Consider the following 19,812-nt stretch of genomic DNA (forward strand, 5'->3'; position numbering starts at 1 on the left):
GAGCTGGGGAAGGTGCCAAAGCTGATTCATTGGCAGCAGGAAGGGGGTCCCACAAGGGAGGAATTCTGTGAGGCACAGAAGTTATACTGCACTCTTGGGGGTCGGTGGTGGCAGACTGCAGACCAGGCATCTGGCAAGGAGTCTGGATCACACAGGATCGATTGGTAGGATGGCCTCCTGTTTAGTGAGCCTAAGGTTGCTGAACCTGGGGCAGCACGTGTGCTGCTGGTACCTCAGTGCTTCAGAGCTTCCTACTGGGCCTGGCTCATGATGTGCCTTTAGCAGGACATTTAGAGCGGGACAAAACCTTTGAGAGGCTTGTCACCCACTTTTAATGGCCCCAAATGCGTAGGCACTCTGACACACATTGTAGGTTATGCCAAACTTGTCAGGCAAGTGGCAAGAGTGGGGGAAAGTGCAAGGTTCCCCTCCAACCTTTTCCTATGGTGGACTCCCCTTTCGAGCAGGTGGGCATTGACATTGTGGGGCCTCAGGATCCCAAGACAGCCATGGGCTTGGGATCCTTGGGCCATGTTTATCCTGGTCTTGGTGGAATATGCCACCCAGCACCTGGAAGCCATCCCTCTGAGATCAATGCCAGCCCTTGTGCTGGGCCGTGGCATTGATGGGGATTTGTACCCACATAGGGTTCCCCAAGGAGGTGGTATCTGGCAGAGGTACGAACTTCAAATCTAGTTATATGAAGTCTCAGTGGAAGGAGTGTGGGGTAACCTACAAGTTCACCACTCCTTACCACCCCCTACGAAATGGGTTTGTTGAAAGGTTCAACCGCAACATGAAGGGCATGATTATGGGTCTGTCCAAACCCCTGCGGCACAAGTGGAACGTCCTCTTGCCATGCATTCTCTTTGCTTACTAGAAGGTACCGCTGAAGGGACGTGGCTTTAGCCCCTTTGAGCTGCGGTGTGGCCACCCTGTGGGGGGACCTCTGGGTCTGGTAAAAGAGGGCCTGGAGAAAACCTCCAGTAAGCTCTCCCAGGACATGTTTAGCTATGTACTGGCATTTGGAAACCAGACTGCGTGCTTCAGAGAACTTGCTCAGGCAAATCTAGAAGCAAGCCAGGAGGACATGAAACGATGGTACGATGAGAATGCCACTCTGGTCAAGTTTCAGCCTGGCCAGAAAGTGTGGGTCATGGCCCCAGTGGAGCCTTGTGTTCTCAAGGACAAGTGGATTGGGCCTTTTGCGGTGGTGGAGGGATCAATCATCTGTGTACCTATGATGTGGACACTGGGGACAGTCTACTTGTGAAACACAAGGTTTACAAGGTGGCTGACAAGGTCAGAGCCAGCATCAAGGATGAGGTTTCCAAGATGCTAGCGTTAGGGGTAATTGAGTTCCCCAGCAGTCCTTGGGCCTGCCCCTGCCACCTTTCAGAGGTAGAGTCAATCAGGTGTTGGCTGGGCTGGAGAATTTCAGCTCAGTCTACCTGGATGACTTCACAGTATTCAGCTCAAGCTGGGAGGAACACCTGCAACACCTATGTGAAGTGTTGAAGGCTCTGCGGAAAGCAGACCGCACTATTAAGGCCAGTAAGTGCCAAAGAGGGCAGGGGTCTGTGGTTTACCTGGGACACCAGGTGGGGAGTGGCCAGGTGGCACTTCTGCAACCAAACATTGACACTATCCTGGCTTGAGAGCCCCCCAAAACCCAGACAGAGGTGAGAGCCTTTCTAGGTCTCACCGGTTACTACAGGAGGTTTGACAAGGGATATGGCATCATTGTTGCCCCTTGACAGAGCTGACCTCCAGAAAGCAGCCGAAGAAAGTGATCTGGACTTGGGCTTGCCAGGTGCCCCGAAGGCAGCCATGTGCACGGCACCTGTGCTGAGGGCACCTGACTTCTACAAGAAATTTGTTGTGCAGACTGACGCTTCAAAGCATGGTGTGGGAGCAGTTCTAGCACAGCTAAATGAAGAAGGCGTAGATCAGCCTGTAGCCTTCATTAGTAGGAGGTTACTTCCCTGGGAACGGACGTTGAGTGCAACTGAGCGAGAAGCTTTTGCTGTGATCTGAACAATAAAGAAGCTGAGGCCCTACTTGTTTAGGACTCACTTCCAGGTTCAGACAGACCACAGGCCCCTCAGATGGTTAATGTAGATGAGGGGTGAGAAGCCAAGACTGTTGAAGTGGTCCATCTCCCTACAGGGAATGGACTTTATGGTGGAACACCACCCTGGTACAGAACACGCAAATGCTGATGGTCTGTCCAGATTATTCCGCCTTAGTGATGAGAACTCCCATGAGGTTGGGTAGGTTCTCCCCTATGTTCAGCTGGGGAGGACATGTGTTAGATCTGGCATCCTTGGCGTGGTTTCCCCTTTCTTTTTGCCTCTGCTTCCTGTATTTTTGACTGTGTACTAGACTTTGTTTTTGCTGGTTTTGGTACTCTGGGCACTTTATCACTGCTGACCAGTGCTAAAGTGCAAGTGTTCTCTGTGTAAATTGTAACTGTAATTGGCTTTTCCATGATTGGCATATTTTATTTACTGGTAAGTCCATAATGGAGTGCACTAGAGGTCCCCAGGACATGTAAATCAAATGCTACTACTGAGTGTGCAGCACTGATTGTGCCACCCACATGGGTAGCCTGGTAACATGGCTCAGACCTGCCACTGCAGTGTCTTTGTGTGCAGTTCTAAACTGGCAATTCGACCTTGCAAGTGAACCCACTTGCCAGGCCCAAACCTTCTTTTTTGTACCTGTAAGGCACCATTAAGGTAGGTCCTAGGTAGCCCCATGGGCTGGGTGCAGTCCATGTTAAAGGTAGGACATGTACTGATGTTTTACATGTCCTAACTGTGAAATAGTGCCAAATTTAGTTTTCAATGTTGCAAGGCCTATCTCTCTCATAGGTTCACTTAGGGGCTGCCTTTAAATATTCTTAAACTGCAGATTCCCTTTCAGAGCAGATAGAAATATGGAGTTTCGGGTCTTTTAAAGTTGGTTTTTAGATTGTCAGTTTGAAAATGGCACTTTTAGAAAGTAGGCTGTTTCTTGCTTAACCATACTGTGCTTCTGCCTGCCTGTGGAATCCACATCTGGGTCAGACTGACAGTTGGACTGTTTGTGAATTCCCTCTAGACCAGAGGTCTTCAAACTGGGGGGCGGGCCCCCCTAGGGGGGCCTCAAGTAATCCCAGGGGGGGGGCAGACTCTGGCCAAAATAAATATTATACAGATGACAGGCATTTGTTTTAAGCAGAAGCATGTTATTGCAGTTTTAAAAAGGTAACAGTACTTAACTGCAATGTATAAATAGGTTCAGACACATTTTAAACATTGCCATGTTTATAAAATAATTGTGGAAAATTCTGAGGGGAGCCCAATAATTTTTATTTTTCAACTAGGGTGGCGCAGCATTAAAAAGTTTGGAGACCTCTGCTCTAGACAGTGACACAAATGGAACTGAGGAGTGTCCTTCATATCCTGATGAGTCTCCTGGGCTACAGTGAGTAGGGAGGAGCTGCCACTTACACCTGAAAGTGAAGTGCATGTCCTTGCACAATGCAGTCTCTGACCCCATGGTGTGTGCCTGGGGCCAGGCCTAGGCAAGGCAGGATCTTGTGAAGATCAGAGACATTCCTTCGAGGTTTGCCTGCTTTAAAGGCAGAAATGGGTATAAGTAGTGGATTTTTGGGAACGACTCCGTCACGATGTCGTGATAACACCAAATTGAAGCATTTATGTTTCAAAGCGATATATTGAAGTTTAATTTTTGAAAATTCAGAACTTTGCTTGTGTATGGTGGATTTTTGTCATTTTGGTCTTGTTTGAATCAGATAAATAGTGGCTCTTTTTCCAAACTGGTGTGGAATCATTTTGTGGTGTTTTCACTGTGTAACGGTGTGTGACTGTACAGATACTTTGCACATTGCCTCTGAGATAAGCCTGACTGCTTGTGCCAAGCTACCAAGGGTGTGAGCAGAGGTTAATTGAGCTGTGTATCTCCATTACCCTGACTAGAGTGAAGGTCCCTGCTGCACAAAGTGCAAACTGACTGCCAACTAGAGACTCCAGAGTTGTACTCATTAAAGGTAAGTTTGCGATTGGGGGAGGAAGAGGCATAGGTGGGTCAATGGTTGGTAAGCCATTCCTGTTGCGGTATTCAATGTGTGATAAGTCTTACAAATCACTAGCCATCTGTGAGTCACTGTAGAAAAGAATGGAAAGTTACCTCCTGAGTCTGAGCCCAACACGGTATTCTGGGAGTAGCCAGGGATGGCTCCAGGTCCATAGTATCTGACTGAGGCAGCTGACAACAGAGCATCATGTCGACCCTTGAGTGCCTGTTGTGAGGAGGGGGTCTGAGGATGGTCCATGTGGTGCCTTCTCTGATTCCTGGCCTCCGATCCCTGCTTCTTTCGTTTTGCCATCTGCCAGCATTCCGATTCTTTTTAAACCCGGTCTGGGTATTGTTGTTCTATCCAGAACCATGCTTCCTCTGTAGTATTAAAGAAATGGGTTTTATGTCCATGGAGCACTTTTAGTCTTGCTGGAAACATGAGAAAACAGGTAAGGTTGTGAGTTCTGAGTCATTGTTTGACTGCCTGGAATGATGCCTGTTTATGTTGGACCAACAGAGTATAGTCTGGAAATCTGGATAAATGGCGGTTCTCAAGAAAGATTGGTGCCTTTTCACTTTCCGGTTGGAGTGTCTCTGACATGAAAATTGAAAATTCAGGCCACCATTGGTCTAGAGTGAACCATTTTGTTGGTTCACAGTGTGCCCTTTCCACCACAAAGTGCACCGATAAGCCCTCAGGGGCCCCCTGTTTTTGCAGCCATTCTTCAATATTTTGCATTGGTCCGAGCCCTCCCTCCCATCCGGTAGTCCAATAAATCGTACATTACAACACGCCCTTCCTTCTGCATCAACGGCTTTCTCCTGCAACATTTGCACCTGTTGCTGTAGTAGAGTCATTGTCGCTGTGTACTCCTTTTACTACGGGGTCAGGGAAATGAGGGCAGACTAATGTGACTTAACTCTGGTGCTTAATTTGTTATGGTAATCCTTAAGAATGGATAAGTCCCAGGTGTTGTACAATAGATTGGCATATGTCTTGTAGGAATACATCAAATTTTTCTATTGGTGGGTGTCCAGTTGTGGGTGGAATAAGGTCCTTTTGAGCTAGCTGTGAGAAACTCACCAACCCAGGGGAGGTCGCACGTGTGTCCGCGGCTGGTTCAGGTGTTTTGGTTTTGGCACAGCCCATTTTGGAGGTGAGTGGAAGTTTAGGGGGATGTTTAGTACTATGGCTTTAGGCACTGCTGAGGGTCCGTGTGTGGTCAGGGGGTTCACGCCAGCAGTCGTTATTGGGGAAGGTGGGTGTTCACAGCTAAGTTTGTTAATGGGGGGAGAGATAGTATCAGTCATGGCCAACACTGCAGGTCTTGACTGAGGGGATAGTTGCTACAGTGGCTCTAATGTGGCCTTGGGCCGTGGTGTAGATGTTGTTGTCCCTCAGGGAGTCCCACTGAGTTGAGTTATATTCCAGAGGCATGTAGTTTGACACAAGGTTCTGCTCACATAGTTCACTGGAAGCAGCCCTGGGTGCGGTAAGCAAGCCCCACAATTCCCGAGTGACCAGCAGTGAGGTTGTTCAGTAATAATGATGGGCTGAATGCGTCCATGTAGTTGACGTGTCCTTAGTTTATTAGTCATTGGCTACGTGGCTATAGAGTCAGAGAGTGGACCCTGGGGGCCTCAGTGAAGGAGATAACCAGTTGGTCGACCGAGCACTGCCGTCAATGCTCAGCCAGCCTGGCTGTCCATCCCTCTCAAGTTATAATTCCCTGTTGACTCATCAGCCACTACACTTTTAATCCCCAAGGGGGTCGTCCCCCTGTTGTCAGCGAGATCTCCGTTCACAGTATTGGAGTGACAGGCCGGCCGGTCCACAGTTACTAGTTGGGGCAGAGAGTCTTTTTGGGCTTCATGAGGTCAGTCAGTCCATTTGGCTGCCACATACAATTGGCTTGTCAAGGTAGATCAATCAGCTCTCAGGGCAGGTCCAGGATGGATTATTAGGTGCCCGGTTTCTCTTGTTTGGTCCAGAAGGCAGGATGTCTCAGGTGCGGCAGCAGGCTTTCTTGGTGCACAGGGCGGCTCAGGGTTGTCAGCACTGGTCGTTTTGGGCCACTGCACAGGGTTTCACTCACTGGGGGTCAGGCACTGGATCTCCGGTTGAGTCAGGCACTTCCGTCTGCGCCACCAGATATTGCGACCTCCAGGGGACCCCCAGCAGTTCGCTGTGGCAGGTCTCGGTGGTTCACTCCAATCCCGCCCATCCGGACACCCCAACCGCACATCGCCTCGAGAGCGCTCCTGAGTTTTTTTGTTTTCCGCCTCCCTCCGTCTGCACCGGCGGTGAATATGGGTCTCTTGGGGCACAATGCAGAGCTCATGAGTGTAATGATGCAGAGACAGGATTAATGTTTCATCTCCAGATGCAGGAGCATTGCATTCATGCTGCCACCATCTTCGGCAGTTGGCCACACCGCGCCACTCTGCTGGATGCTGACAATGAAATCCGTGCTCAATTTAATCAAGGACATTCATCAATGAAACTGAGTGAGCAGATACTCCAAGTTTCCGTTATGACCATGGTCAACATCCTGACACTAGGTCATTTCATGAAACTATCAAAAACACAGGCTGCTCACATGGAAACCACCCTCCAGTGTTCCGTGAAGACAGAACCAATCAACCAGATCTCTGGGGCCACCACAGAGCACAACAAAGAATGCTAGAAGCCACCATCAGAATCCAAAACCTGCCACTGGTCTGAAGGATAATACCCTTACCAAGGTGAATGCCCGGCCTGAGGTATGAAGTGCTCCTCGTGTGGTAAACTCAACCGCTATGCAAAAGTGTGTCAATTGGCACCACCACAATGAGGGCAGAAGTCAAAGTCAGCCAACGCCATGGAAACCCCTGCCCCACCAGAGAATGGCCACATCAGGGAAGATGACGATTCAGAAGGTATGGTGTATGTCATACATGCAGAAACAAACAGACCAAGTGGGAGTCAGAAAAATGGCAAAGTGCAACATCAGCATAGAAGGCCACCAGATACGAGCACATACGAGAGCCTCCGATAACATCCTGGCTCATAGCTTCTGCTTCAACAGTGCACATTCCACCCTGCAATGACCAGGGTATACACATTTGTCATCATCACGGCTCTTCCACTCACAGGCATCTTCACAGCAGATCTCACCTATGGGGCCCAATCAACACAAACCAAGGCATAGTTCACAAAAGGAGGCAGAGGGATGGTCCTCAGCTGTCAGACTGCAGAATGTCTACAGTGGGTGTCTTTTGCATTCATTATTCACACTGCCAGCATTGCTAATCTCCTTGCGGAATTTGAATCCCACTTCATAGGTACTGGATAAGTGAAAGGGCATATTATCCACCTATACATAGATGAGTCCATACAAACAGTTGCTCTATGCCACTAGTGAGGTGGTGTTCCATCTCAGGCCCAAAGTGGAGAAGTGCTTCAAAAATTCAAAAAGGTGGATATCAGTTAAATTGGTGATGACCCACTACATGGGTTTTGCCAATCATTGCAGCCAGAAAGCCCAAACAAGCCAGGGAGATCTGAATACATGTGGACATACATTTACACAACACAGCCATTAAAAGCGAAAGACATTTAACACCCAACATGGATTACATTGTGGCAGAAGTCACAGATTCACAGTGGTTCTCCAAAATGGATCTAAGATCTGAATATCATCAGCTCATTCTAGCACCAAAGTCAAAGCAGTTCACCACATTCTCCACCCATGTGGATCTCAGTCAATACAAACCCTTAAGTAGTGGCATGTCAAGCATGGCAAAGGTGTTCCAGGATGTTCTACGAGATGTTTTGCTTGGACTCCCTAGCGGTCTGAATGTCATTGATGACATACTGGTGCACGTGCCCACCATCTACAAACATATGGACCAACTCCAAGCCACGTTCCACCATCTGCAAGAGAGTGGACTCAATCTACATCAGCAGGAATGTGAGTTCTTTTGGATAGAGATCAGTTTCTACTGGTACCGTGTCTCAGAGAAACGGGTAATGCCCAATCCCACCATGGGCCAAAGCACCCACTCAGCACCAGCCCCCATCATTGTGACTGGTGTCCATAGTTTCCTGGGGATGGTCATCTATTGCGCAACATTCATACAAAACCTGACGACACTCAGCGGCCCACTCCGACAATTGACCAAAGCAAACATGCCATCGTTATGGGGTACCACACTAGAGGAAGCATTTCAGGCCACCAAGAATGTGTTGTTTGAATACAGAACACTTCCATACTTTGACCCTCAAAAACAATCCGAACTGTCAGTAGATGCGTGTCCCACTGGCCTTGGAGCAGTACTCGCACAATGGCAAGGCGATGGAAAATGGGTCCCAATTGCGTATGCCAGCAAAGACCTGATGGACACAGAGCAGAGGTACTTTCATATGAAAAGGAAGCCAAAGCTGTGCACTGGGGCTGTCCATATTTTCACAATAATATATATGGGCACTCATTTGTAATATGCATAGGCCATAAAACTCTACTGCCTCTATTTAAGGGTTTATCCTTGAAGAGCTTCTCAGATTCAAGATGTAGATTCTCCAACTTCAGTAGAACCAATTCTCCATGGAATATGAACTAGGAATGCACAGCCCCATCAAATACCTGTCTCGTCACACAAGACCAGCCAGCACCAGTGAAAAGTCAGAAGCAGAGGAGCTAGAGGAATACATCAGGCTACTAATTGAAAGATTGTGGCCACTGCCCATGTCCCTGGCCAAAATAGTTGAAGCCACAAAATCTGGTGAATGCCTTTCAACTTGTCAATGCAACAATGACTGTCAACAGGCATGTGTTTGCTGTGACCCAAAAAGGCTGCCTCTTAAGAGGGACCCTGCTGGTAATCCCAGGACAACTAACACAATGGGTTTTAGATTTAGACCATGCAGACCATCAAGGCACTGTCAGAACAAAGTACAGGCTCAGGAGAAAAAGTCTGGTTTCCTGGACTGGATGAATGGTTAGAGCAGGTTTTGAGACACCGTCCACTGTGCCAGGCCACTGGACTTCCTAATCAGCCACAGTCCATAGGTACTGAGGACATATCTCCTGTGCTATGACATTGTACCAATGCAGATTTCGAAAGCTTCCCAGACAACCACCACATGCTAGCGGTGATCAATGATTTTGAAGTAGAGACTGTTGACAGGACAGCAGCAACTAGCACAGTTTCATGGATAGAAAAAGTTATGGACTTTTTGAATAAGCTCTGCAAGGACAAAGGCCTACCGATCTTGAGTCAGGAAATTGATAAATAACTGCAGTCGAAAGGTGACACCTATGTGAGCATCACCCTGAGATGAGCTTTTCATGCAGACACTCAAAAAGGCCATCCGGATAGCACAAGCCACCAACCACAAAATGAAAGCGCCATATACACTTCCTTAAGAGAATATAAGCTTACCCCCCCATTCTATGACTGGCGTGAGCCACAGACTACTTTGCTTTGGGTGAAACATTAAGGGCACAATTCCCCATCACTCAAGGCAGGAAGAGGGCAATGAATCAAATATTGCATCATTGCAAGACCCGCAATGAGTTGATTTCCAGGTGGAGAAGAGCAAAAGCCAAGGGCACTATGAGTGGGCGATCAAGGGTTTGTGAAGGACCAACACCCAGGGAGCAAGCTCCATCTTCCATTCGAGATGGAGCCTTGGCAGATAACCCGTATCCATGGGATTATGGTGACTCCCCAGAAAAATATGGAAACAATCACCAGGAAAGTGTCATTTTTCAAACAGTTCTTCTCCCTATGCATCACCAGAAATGCAGAGAGGACTGAAGACCAACAGAGCTGGGGAACTGGAAGTGTAGTGGAAAACCTCCTCGACCCAGGGGACTGTTAAGTAGAGGCAATGTCATCTACCACTGACCTTGAATTGCGAGAATCTAGTGTCCGCGACACTGAACACATCACCTGTGAAACCAGCCCTCCACATTCTTCTCCAACAAGTGTGACAGAGGACAGCCAAACAGCCCCATGGAGAGGAATGACCATGTACCACCTGAGACCCAGGCCTACTCGGTCACAGAAGTTTCAGGATTTTGTGCAAGACTGACAACATCAAATAAGGTCAACATTCTACTAAGAGCAAGTCGAGTTTCCCAACGAAGCAGTGGCAACCCTGACAACAGAAACTCCTGTGCACCAGAGACTTTTTGCTTAGTGTTTTTTTGTTTTTTTTAGATTGAATTTGAGAAGGAACATAAGGGTTTGGGAGCGGGTAGGTCACACCTCCCGAATTCCCATAGGGGGGGGTGAACCCTGTCCCCCACTAGTACTAGAATGTTTGGTTGGCCCCATGGTTACATGGGTCAAAAGAGGACTCAGTTAGGACACTCGTGGTCAGTAAAAAAATGTATAGCTATTGTGTCAAAGAATTTTCAATTCTATTAAGGACACAGAGGCAAGGATTATGCTTCTCTTTACTGTAAAAACACAGCAGTCAATCATATTAGAGTAAAACATGAAAAATGTATTTCTCATGAATAGCCCAGTGACATCATCTAACCTTAAGTCTCCAATGTTCTTCCTCTTTCTTTGTCAGAATCCTAGTCAGAACAGACCCATAACATTTGCAACAGTTAATGATTTGAACCCTGTGAACATCGTCCCTCAGTTTCATGGAAGACTCTGTTAGCTCGCCTCCTGAAACAGGAATCTGAAGCTTCCAAAGGAACTGGAATACATCAACCAAACCACATCCAGGATTCTGGCTATCAGCTTGTTTCCCATTCAAACCTGCAAATAAAGGATACCGACCGTAATAACAGGCAGGAAAAATATCCCACTATAAGAATAAGGGCGGGCAGAAACTTTATGACAACCTCATACTTGAACAATCTTTTTCCCAAGGAACTGGAATACATCAACCAAACCTCATCCAGGATTCTGGCTATCAGCTTGTTTCCCATTCAAACCTGCAAATAAAGGATACCGACCGTAATAACAGGCAGGAAAAATATCCCACTATAAGAATAAGGGTGGGCAGAAACTGTATGACAACCTCATACTTGAACAATCTTTTTCAGCTGGAGGCAGAATCCCTTAGCAGTGAGCTTAGATGGTTTCCTTCCTTCAGACCTGGTCAGGAAACCTTCATTATGTTTTTCCCCCTTTCATCATAATTCCGAGAGTAATTTCTCAGATGAGATGCCAGCTGTCTAAATTGTTTTTAGTAACCTCCTTTTGGAGAGCTCAGCCCTTATTTCCTTTGTTACAGGAAATGTTGTGTCATGTCAGAATTTGACTTGGATTCCAAACTTTCAAAACTTTCAGGACCTTCTCACCGACCCTTTGGGGTTTCCTCATCCAGCGATTCTGTCAAGCAGACTGCTGTTGATATCCTGGAGGATTTTGGGAGATGCTGGCCAATGTTGGGTGTTTCAGAGTGAACGTTCTTCTATCTCAAGCAATCTTGGGCTCCCAGCGCCCACAAATGATATGCTTCAGCATGGAAACAATGGGTTTGTTGGTGCGACAAATAGGGTGTGGTTCCTGTGGGTGCAGATTTGCATCTGATCATTAATTCCTTTCGCCGTTGGACAATCAAAGATTGGCTTATTAATCAGTTAGTCATTTTAGTTCCAATATTTCTGTGGGCCACTTCCTGACAAGGATTCTCAAAGAAACCGCTGAAGATGAGAGAGCCCTCCTCAGCTTTCTTGTTCAACTGAACCTTTTGAACTGGGAGTTTCAAATGGGTCTGAATTGAATCTACCTGAAAACTCAGACATTCCAGAGACGGTAAGGGAATTAGACACAACTTCAAGATAATGATGATGACCCCCAAGACTTGCAACAACTGAATCACCCAGTTTAGATGGAGCAGGACCTTGTCTCAATCTTGGGCCTTTATGACCAGATCATCTGGCTAAATTTAAAAGCTTAACCCCCTGAGCCTGAGGCACTGTACAACTGGTCTCATTAATTTGGTATCAACCAAGGGACAAAGTGGCCGAAGAAAGCTCAAATGAGGCAAATTTGTATCAGGGCTGATCCCACTGGAACTGAAGAAACTGTCAGTGTGGTGGATGAAAAAGGACCGTCAGATAAGCATATTTCAGGTCAAGTATGGCTAACCAATTCTCCTCCTGCAGAATGTCTCTCAAAAGATGAATGTCCTCCATTTTAAAATGATGTTAGACACCCCAAGCATTGAACTGTTTGAGATTCAGAACCAATCTGAAACCACCATTTTTCTTCCAAACCAGAAAAATCGTGTTGACAAAGCCCTTGGGGTGAGGGTGTATCAATGCAATTGCCTCTTTTTGCAACAGCTATAGAATTCCTGCACTGACAAAGAGCGTCTCTTGTTGGGAAAAAGACGGGGGTGCATTGAATTGGTGTCCCGTAGAATTACAGCCTGCACTGTCTCCAAGACCCGCAGGTCAGCTGTAATCCAGTGCCAGTTAGAAAGAAATGTGTGTCTGTCCCCCAGCATAACCCTCGAAGGAGAAATAATGGGTGCCTCAAAAAGAGTCTGCGTTCCTGACTGCTTCACCTCGATAGCTGGCTCTGTGGAAATGGCCTCGACCCTGTCTGGGTCTGAAAATTTTGAAGTTGGCTTGAATTTGGGTGTTATTCCATCCCCCATTGCCTCTGGGACTAGCACCTTGATAGGAGGTCTGGCTATATCCTCAGAGTGGTGCTAGGCCTCTATAGTGTCAGGCCCTGTTAAAAAGGCCTGCATGAAAAACCTTCTTAAGTCAAGACTGTGTCTTGTCTAGGGTGAATAAAGTTGCCACAAATGTTCCCAGGTCTTCAACAAAACTATCTCCAAAAAGTTGGCCATTTGCCAAAAGGCTGGCTTCCGAAGGAGCCTTTTGGCTAGTTTGGGATCAATGCGCTGAAGGATGGAACGCTGTCTCTCTGAGGAGATCGTGCAGTTGGCATTGTTTAACAAACATATAGCTGTTTGGTCCAACCCATAAGCGTGTGCTTGTCCACAGGAGATCCTGCTCCTTCACTTGGACTACAATTTCAAGGATCTTAGTCAGTGGGCCGGATAAATCAAGGACCTTGTCTTGACAACTGCTCCACTGGAGGTGTATGCCTTTCTATGGAGAACTTATTCATGAAGACAGCATGTTCCCATCTATTTTTGGGGTGTACCACACCTCCCGCAGTCAGAAAGGGCATTCAGTGTGCAACTTCGCCTTGATCTCCTCAAAATCTTTGCAGAGCCTGGACTGAACATATTCAGACACCTAGGAAGAGGGGCACTGCTCAGTTGATATGGGATGAGCAATCTCCTACGATTAAAATCCAGGAGTCTGTCTTGTAAACCCTGAGGGTCCTGGAAGTGAGTTTTGCATTTACGCTTCTGCACTGGAGAAGGAGTCTCATCATGTGAAAGGTCCACATTAGACGGCGGACGACGCATCATCTTGGTTTATATCAGTAGGTGCTGAAGAGCTAGAGAAAACCCTGAGGTTCAGAGATGCCATAGCCATGGTCCAGCAGAGCCTCTTTAGCCATCTTATCCAGGGCCTTTTTGCGTAGCCAGGCTGACTCTGTCATATTAAACACAGGTTAATTCAACAGAGCACTGGGTCTTGAAAATTCTCCACCCAGATCATGGAGCACATAGCACATCAAGGACCGTCTGAAAGGCTGCAGTGCCACAGCTAAGGCCTTATTCACTGACTATCAAAATGTACTGCAGCCCCAGGAGGGTGTAAGAGGAGGTACTGAGGCAAGCGCCGAGCTTCGTATCCAAGCTGCACATGAGCCACACTACAGAAACTTTGTAGGCACCTCCGCATGTGCAATCGGGTGCTCGCAATAAAAAGAGCAGTGCATGTGCTGGTACAGAGCGCAAACACGTCCTCTGACTCCTTGCTCCTGCTCCACGCTGGCGCCCAAATTAAGATGCCAGCCACCTGGAAAACATGGCCTGGGCTATACCTACTGAAGATAAACAAATCGCTCTAATAAAAGCATACATCAACAGCACATGCTGTTGCGGAGGTCAAAGGGACACGGAATGGCAGCTAGCGCCCTCACCAGCATGTCGCATTCACACGCAGTGTCTTGTACAAGTTCAAAAAATGCCTTCAATATAAAAGTAAAGTTTCATCAATACACACAAAGTACCACATTAACAAACACTTATCTTTTGACTGCTAGCGCAGCAAAGAAAGGGAAGGGCAATGGAGACTCAAAGTCTTATAGCCTTTCCCAGGCCCTGTCTGGAGGATAGAGTGATGGTCTCATTGGGCATTTCATGGGAAATTAAGTTTTTGTGTTTTACACTAACGTGATTAGCTGCTGTGAATTTTCAGTAAAGTAAGAGAAGAATAATCTGAAACCTCCGGCCCTGACATAGAATTAAACAGGACCTGTGTGAGTGACCATTGCTGCCAACCTGCTGCTGGCACAACAGTGGACCTGGACGCCACCAGCCACGACCTCCCCATCCAACACACATGTTTGGAGTGTAGCTTAGGTCTGTGTGGAAAGGTGTGACATGCAGTATACGATTGCAGTGTAGACATAGGCAATGAGTGTAATGTGCCCAGGAACTAGCTAGACTGCGGAGAAAGTATATGGTCTAGTAGATTGGTGGCTAGACTTCCTGGGCTGGGTCAAGGACAGGAAGTAAGGGGCATGAGGGACGCTGAGAGAAGGAAGGGTTGGGTCGGAGGCTAGCTCTGGGATAAACCGCATGTATATCTAGGAGAGAATACAAGAAAAAAAGAGTGCATTGACAAACTCTGCCTCCTGATGCATTACTGCACATCTGTTGATTTTGGTACCCAGCATTACAGGGGACAAAACACTTAGGGCTGAATTTATGGAAAGTGGTGCAGCATCTAATGCAGCGCCACTTTTCTTGCACCCCCCTGCACCCTTCTAACGCCACCATGTGCGTGCCGTACTTATGATACGGCGCACCATTGTGGCATTTAGCTCCACTAGTGTCAAAAATGTTGACGCTAGTGGAGCAAAGTGCAAGGAGATCGATTGATTACAATGGGTGCGTCCTTTTAACACCTGCTTTCAGCTTTTAATGCCAAAATCTTGTAGATTTCATTGTGCCGTTTTTGCAGGCCTCCTTGTGCCAGAACACCCCCTTTGCATATATTATACATGGCCCATGCATAATGTGGCGCAAACGTTTACAAAATGGTGCAATGCATGCATTGTGCCACTTTGTAAATATGGCGCTGGGAAAAGGCCACCTTAGCGTGAAAATATTGACGCTAGGCGGTGCTACAGTGGCACAAGGAGCTCTTAAATCTGCCCACTAGCTGTAGCACAGGCTTGAGATGCCGAAGATTTGAGTTGCAATATAAGTTTTAGAGGCAACATTGGCCTACAGTGCAACAAGCATTTGAGCTGTCAGATTTTGTGAGGCATAATACCACAGTACAGACTTTCAGTGCTACACAGAATTCAAATGCAGCTTATCCTCGAGGAGATGCTTATATCTGAATTCCAAAACAGCAATTAAGCACAGCACAGGTTTAGGCTGAATATTTTGATAAGCAGCATCAGTATGAGGTGCGTCCTACATTTGAGGTGCTGCACACATTTCATCATCAGCTAAACCCTGAAGTAGAAATAGGGATGACGTGCAGTATGTTTGAGAAGCAGCATAGCTTCGATTTACAACAGTGGTAGGGCGAAGAATTGAGATACAGTATAGTGTGGAGTTTCAGAGTGAAGCTGGCATGCAGAAAATGCACATCACATAAGATGCAGCACAGAACCAGAGGCATAATGCATAAGGATGCCCCTCTGCAGAATGTGCTGAGGGTGCCATGTTTCACAAATATTCATTGACATTGGACTGAAAGGGGTCCCTTGAGATGTTGGCACCCCTGTGAAGGGTTTGGGCTCCCTTCATTGCAGGGGCTGCAGGGGCCAGCATTACGTCTCTGCACACAACAGGGCTGCAGCGTAGGCATGACGTGCAAAACAAACAAATGCAGCACAGGATTGACTTAAGACACCAGTGGTTGTAATATGATCCCTTCTCTACTCCTTGCTTGCGCAGAAAGGATCTGGCATTTCTTTTCGGTGTCTCATAGTGCATACATTACTTGAAATGTCTTTGAGTTTGTGTATGTTTTTGTGAAAACAAAGATCGGAAACACGTCATCAATTGTCTCTTTGGGGCATATTTACATTAACTTAATTTTTTGACGCTAATGTGGCGTTAGGAGGCAAAAAACACCACTCCATATTCACAAAGTGGCACCACTTTGTAACCCTTTGCTCTACATTATGCCTGTGCCAGACGTAATGTATGCAAAGGGGGCATTCTCCCGTTAGGGGCGGGCAAAAAAAATGGAGCAAGGAAATCGAAGAGATTTCCTTGCATCATTCATTTCAGCACTTTTAACGCATACTCACAGCAGGCATTGAAAGGGGGTATGCCATTGAATACAATGGGCCCCTACGTACTCTGCAGGAGCTGCACCAAAATGTTAGCATTACTCCTGCAGAGTACATCAATAGCGTAAAAAAAATTTACGCAATTGCCCCTACCGTGGGCCATGGTGTGCCGTATTTTTTTAATACTGCACACACATGGTGGCTGTACGAGGGCACTAAAGGGCCCAGGGAAAGTGGTGCTGCACTGTGTGTAGTGCCACTTTTCTTAAATATGCCCCTATGTGTTTCCGAGCTTTGCTGTCTGTAAAACATGCACTAACTGAGATTTTCCAAGTTAATGTATGTATTAAAGGTGCCGAAAGGAAACACACAAACCTCTTTTGCGCTCGCACTGCGCAGTAACATATTGAGTTCAATGAATTTACTTTACTAAACGTGCACACGGCTCTGTACTAAGGCAGGAAGCCCTATCCCGATTCAGCCCTATGAACTTCTCCGAGTTGCTGTATAAATTAACTATAGATTGAGCAAGTTGGAAACAGTGGGCCAAGATTCCCTGTTTCTGTTTGCAACTCGTTCTGCCTAAAGTTCATGTATTAATTCAAAGAAAGTCAGAGTTCAATATGTAAACTTTAGATGAATCAGAAGCAAATAAGCGGTGCAGCCCCCGACGGGTTTGGATGAAGTATAAGTGAGACACAGGGTTCTACCTCAAGGTGGATGCGAAGCACCGGTTAGATGTGCAGTCTCGGGACTTCAATACGGAACCGAATGAGTGCTGAAAGAAGAGTGTGAAAAGACTCCTAGAAATTAAGCTTTCCCATTACCCTCTAGAGGAGGCGGTGACGAGAGCCACCTTTTGGCTGTGGATGCCGCCCTTTACTTGGCTGGACCTTGTGCTTTCCATCTCTCGCCTCTCTCCAGTTTGGCTCTGGGTGTTCATTGTCCTCCGTGTCCTCCGCTCTGGTTTAGCTGGACCTATCTCTGTAGAAAACAAAACAATTGCACCGTTAAGCCCTGTCCTTTCCCTGACGCACATTTGGTTACTTTCCGATATGATTACTTTTTCTATTCTACATATGCAAAATAATATATAAAACATACACATATAAAGGACTTAAATCAGTTATCAGACTGGCAGAAACAGCTTTTAGTGGGTTGAGTCCAATAAGATTTCAGAATCGGCAGTAATTTAAACTGACTATGAATCAGGTTCCTACGTTGTCCCATTTTCATGTCCATAATTTTAAAGGCAAAAACAATGATCGATTTCTCAACAGTGGCTCTAAAAAAACTTAAGGTAGCCCATATCAGTGATAGAGTCCCTATTTATTTTCCACGTTTTACGTCATCTTTCAGTCACTAAGGGTATTTGCGTTTACCAGATGTTGTCTTTCAAAAAAAAAAATCATGCAGAGAGGAAACTTGTAGGAGTGCATAGTGTTAACTGAGTCGCCCATCCATGTCTGGGTGATTTCAGGTTATGGGCAAGTGTTCTTGATGGGCCACAATTAAGGACTCTGGTTTTGAGGGTCAGTGGGCCCTGAAAGTGTCCAGACTAAGGAGCATATTTATGAGAGGCTTATGCTGCTGTAGTGTCACTTTTTTTGAAGCTCCAATGGTGCAAGCTTCTCAACCATATTTATGAGGCCACCCAAAGCCACTTTGCGTGGCTTTGCATGGCCTCATAGACAGGGGGAGGAGCATCTCCTCGCTGGATGTCACGCTGGTGACAGCAGCATCGTGATTGGCTGGGAGCCTGCGTGCTGCCAGGAAGAGGACAAGGATGGAGTTGAGATGAACGTGTCTCCTAAAGAAAGGTAAGTGGGTTTTTAATGATTTTTTTAACTCCCCATCCCGTCCTCCCCCTTCCCGCAACACCAGTTTAGTGGCAGTAACCACTGTTCATTAGCTTACTCTGCACCAGGGAGGCGTTACACGGGCGTTGCAGTGAATTTTCCCATGTTACACCCATGGATTTTGACACTGCCCCATATTTACTCAATCATGTAATCGTAGGATAGGCCAAAACCTTATGCCTCCCCAGAGCAGGCATAACAAGGAGAAATATTTTCATTTCTCCTCGTTTTTCACCTCTTTCCATGTGTGCTGCATTCATAGAAAGTGGAAAACGCCTCTCAGGATTATTTTTGTGCACAGGAAAGTGTCCCTTCGTGCACAAAAATAATCTTGTATGCAATGCAGGCACCCTTGGATCACGGTGCAGGGGGGCCTGCGTTGGTGCTAGGCAGCCAATTGTGTGTCAGCGCAGGGGGAAAGGACAGGAATGCACTGCATTTCAGAAATACTGTGCATTCCTGTCATTTCACATTGGCATTGGGCAGCACAGCAAGGAGACTTGAGCCACTGCCCTACGTCAATTCCGAACAAATATGGGTCTAAATGCTCATTCAACCCTTGGCCTCCCTGTATAGTGCAAATTATAAATGTGCAAATTGTAATTCTCATTTTGCATGACAGGTTGTGAAAAAAAGCATAAAGAGCTGCTGAAATATCGACAGCAACAAAGGAAAAAAATCTGTCTTCAAAGGTGAGGAGAATAAGAAAAGGTGTCTGCGTGTGTGAGAGAGAGAGAGGACCAGGTGAAGGAGAGGTGACAGAGGGTAGTACATGTAGAAGACAAGGTGAAAAGGCAGTGAGGAAGAGGAAGGTGGTGGTGTATGAGACATGGAAATGAAGGATTTCAGAAAGATGTCAGGAGAAAAAGGGTGTGAGATCCTAACAGAGGAAAGTGGTGTGATGGGGATATTGGCGGTAATAATGCATTCCAAATTGTACTTCCCCTTCCACAGACCTTAGTAAGGTTTACTTCAGTCTCCTCCTTCCAGGATAGAAACATTTTCAGTTCTAATTCCTTACAATATGTGTTGTTCCACATTATCTCATACTTCTAAAATATTGGCAAACTCAAGAGATCTAGCTTGTTCATGTGTGTTGCTGTGTGCTGTCTGGATGTAATAACAGAAAACATACAGAGAGGCACCCACATTTGGATCAACTAGCATGCTCTGGGAAACACTCTAGCTCAGAGTTTGTGTGAAAAATCCTAGTTCAGATTGTTTTAATCCACACTCTTAATTTAATAGGCCACACTTGTTTGTCAATACCCCTGTTGGAGACCCTGCAACATTTTGGATCCCACTTGAAGCACTGTATGCAGGACCTTTCGGAACACTTTTTTTTGGAACAATACTTTTGTGTCACAGCTGAGACTGGAAATGGTATCACAGCGCGTGGGGCATAGAGGCAAATTAATCCATATGCTATATGAAAAAATTACTGAATACGCAAAACCTACAGCTGTCCCTTGGTTCACTCAGGACAGGGTTGTAAGGGCAT

The 19,812-nt window shown here is 46.5% G+C and overlaps 1 protein-coding gene across 4 annotated transcripts in view; it reads right to left on the bottom strand.

Annotated features, from left to right (window-relative positions):
- LOC138292045 (dehydrogenase/reductase SDR family member 4-like) overlaps positions 1-19,812 on the bottom strand; it is a 337,693-nt gene that overhangs the window by 239,264 nt on the left and 78,617 nt on the right. For 3 of the 4 annotated variants that reach the window (XM_069230386.1, XM_069230385.1, XM_069230384.1), the window contains one exon: positions 17,280-17,436. The exons of the other annotated variant lie outside the window; for it this stretch is intronic. In XM_069230386.1, coding sequence (XP_069086487.1) covers positions 17,280-17,395 — 116 coding nt within the window. In that variant the 5' untranslated portion in view covers positions 17,396-17,436. The remainder of the gene's footprint in view (positions 1-17,279; positions 17,437-19,812) is intronic. 4 annotated transcript variants of the gene reach the window in all.

The sequence above is a fragment of the Pleurodeles waltl genome, chromosome 4_2 (assembly GCF_031143425.1).
Source record: "Pleurodeles waltl isolate 20211129_DDA chromosome 4_2, aPleWal1.hap1.20221129, whole genome shotgun sequence".
Lineage (NCBI taxonomy): Eukaryota > Metazoa > Chordata > Amphibia > Caudata > Salamandridae > Pleurodeles > Pleurodeles waltl.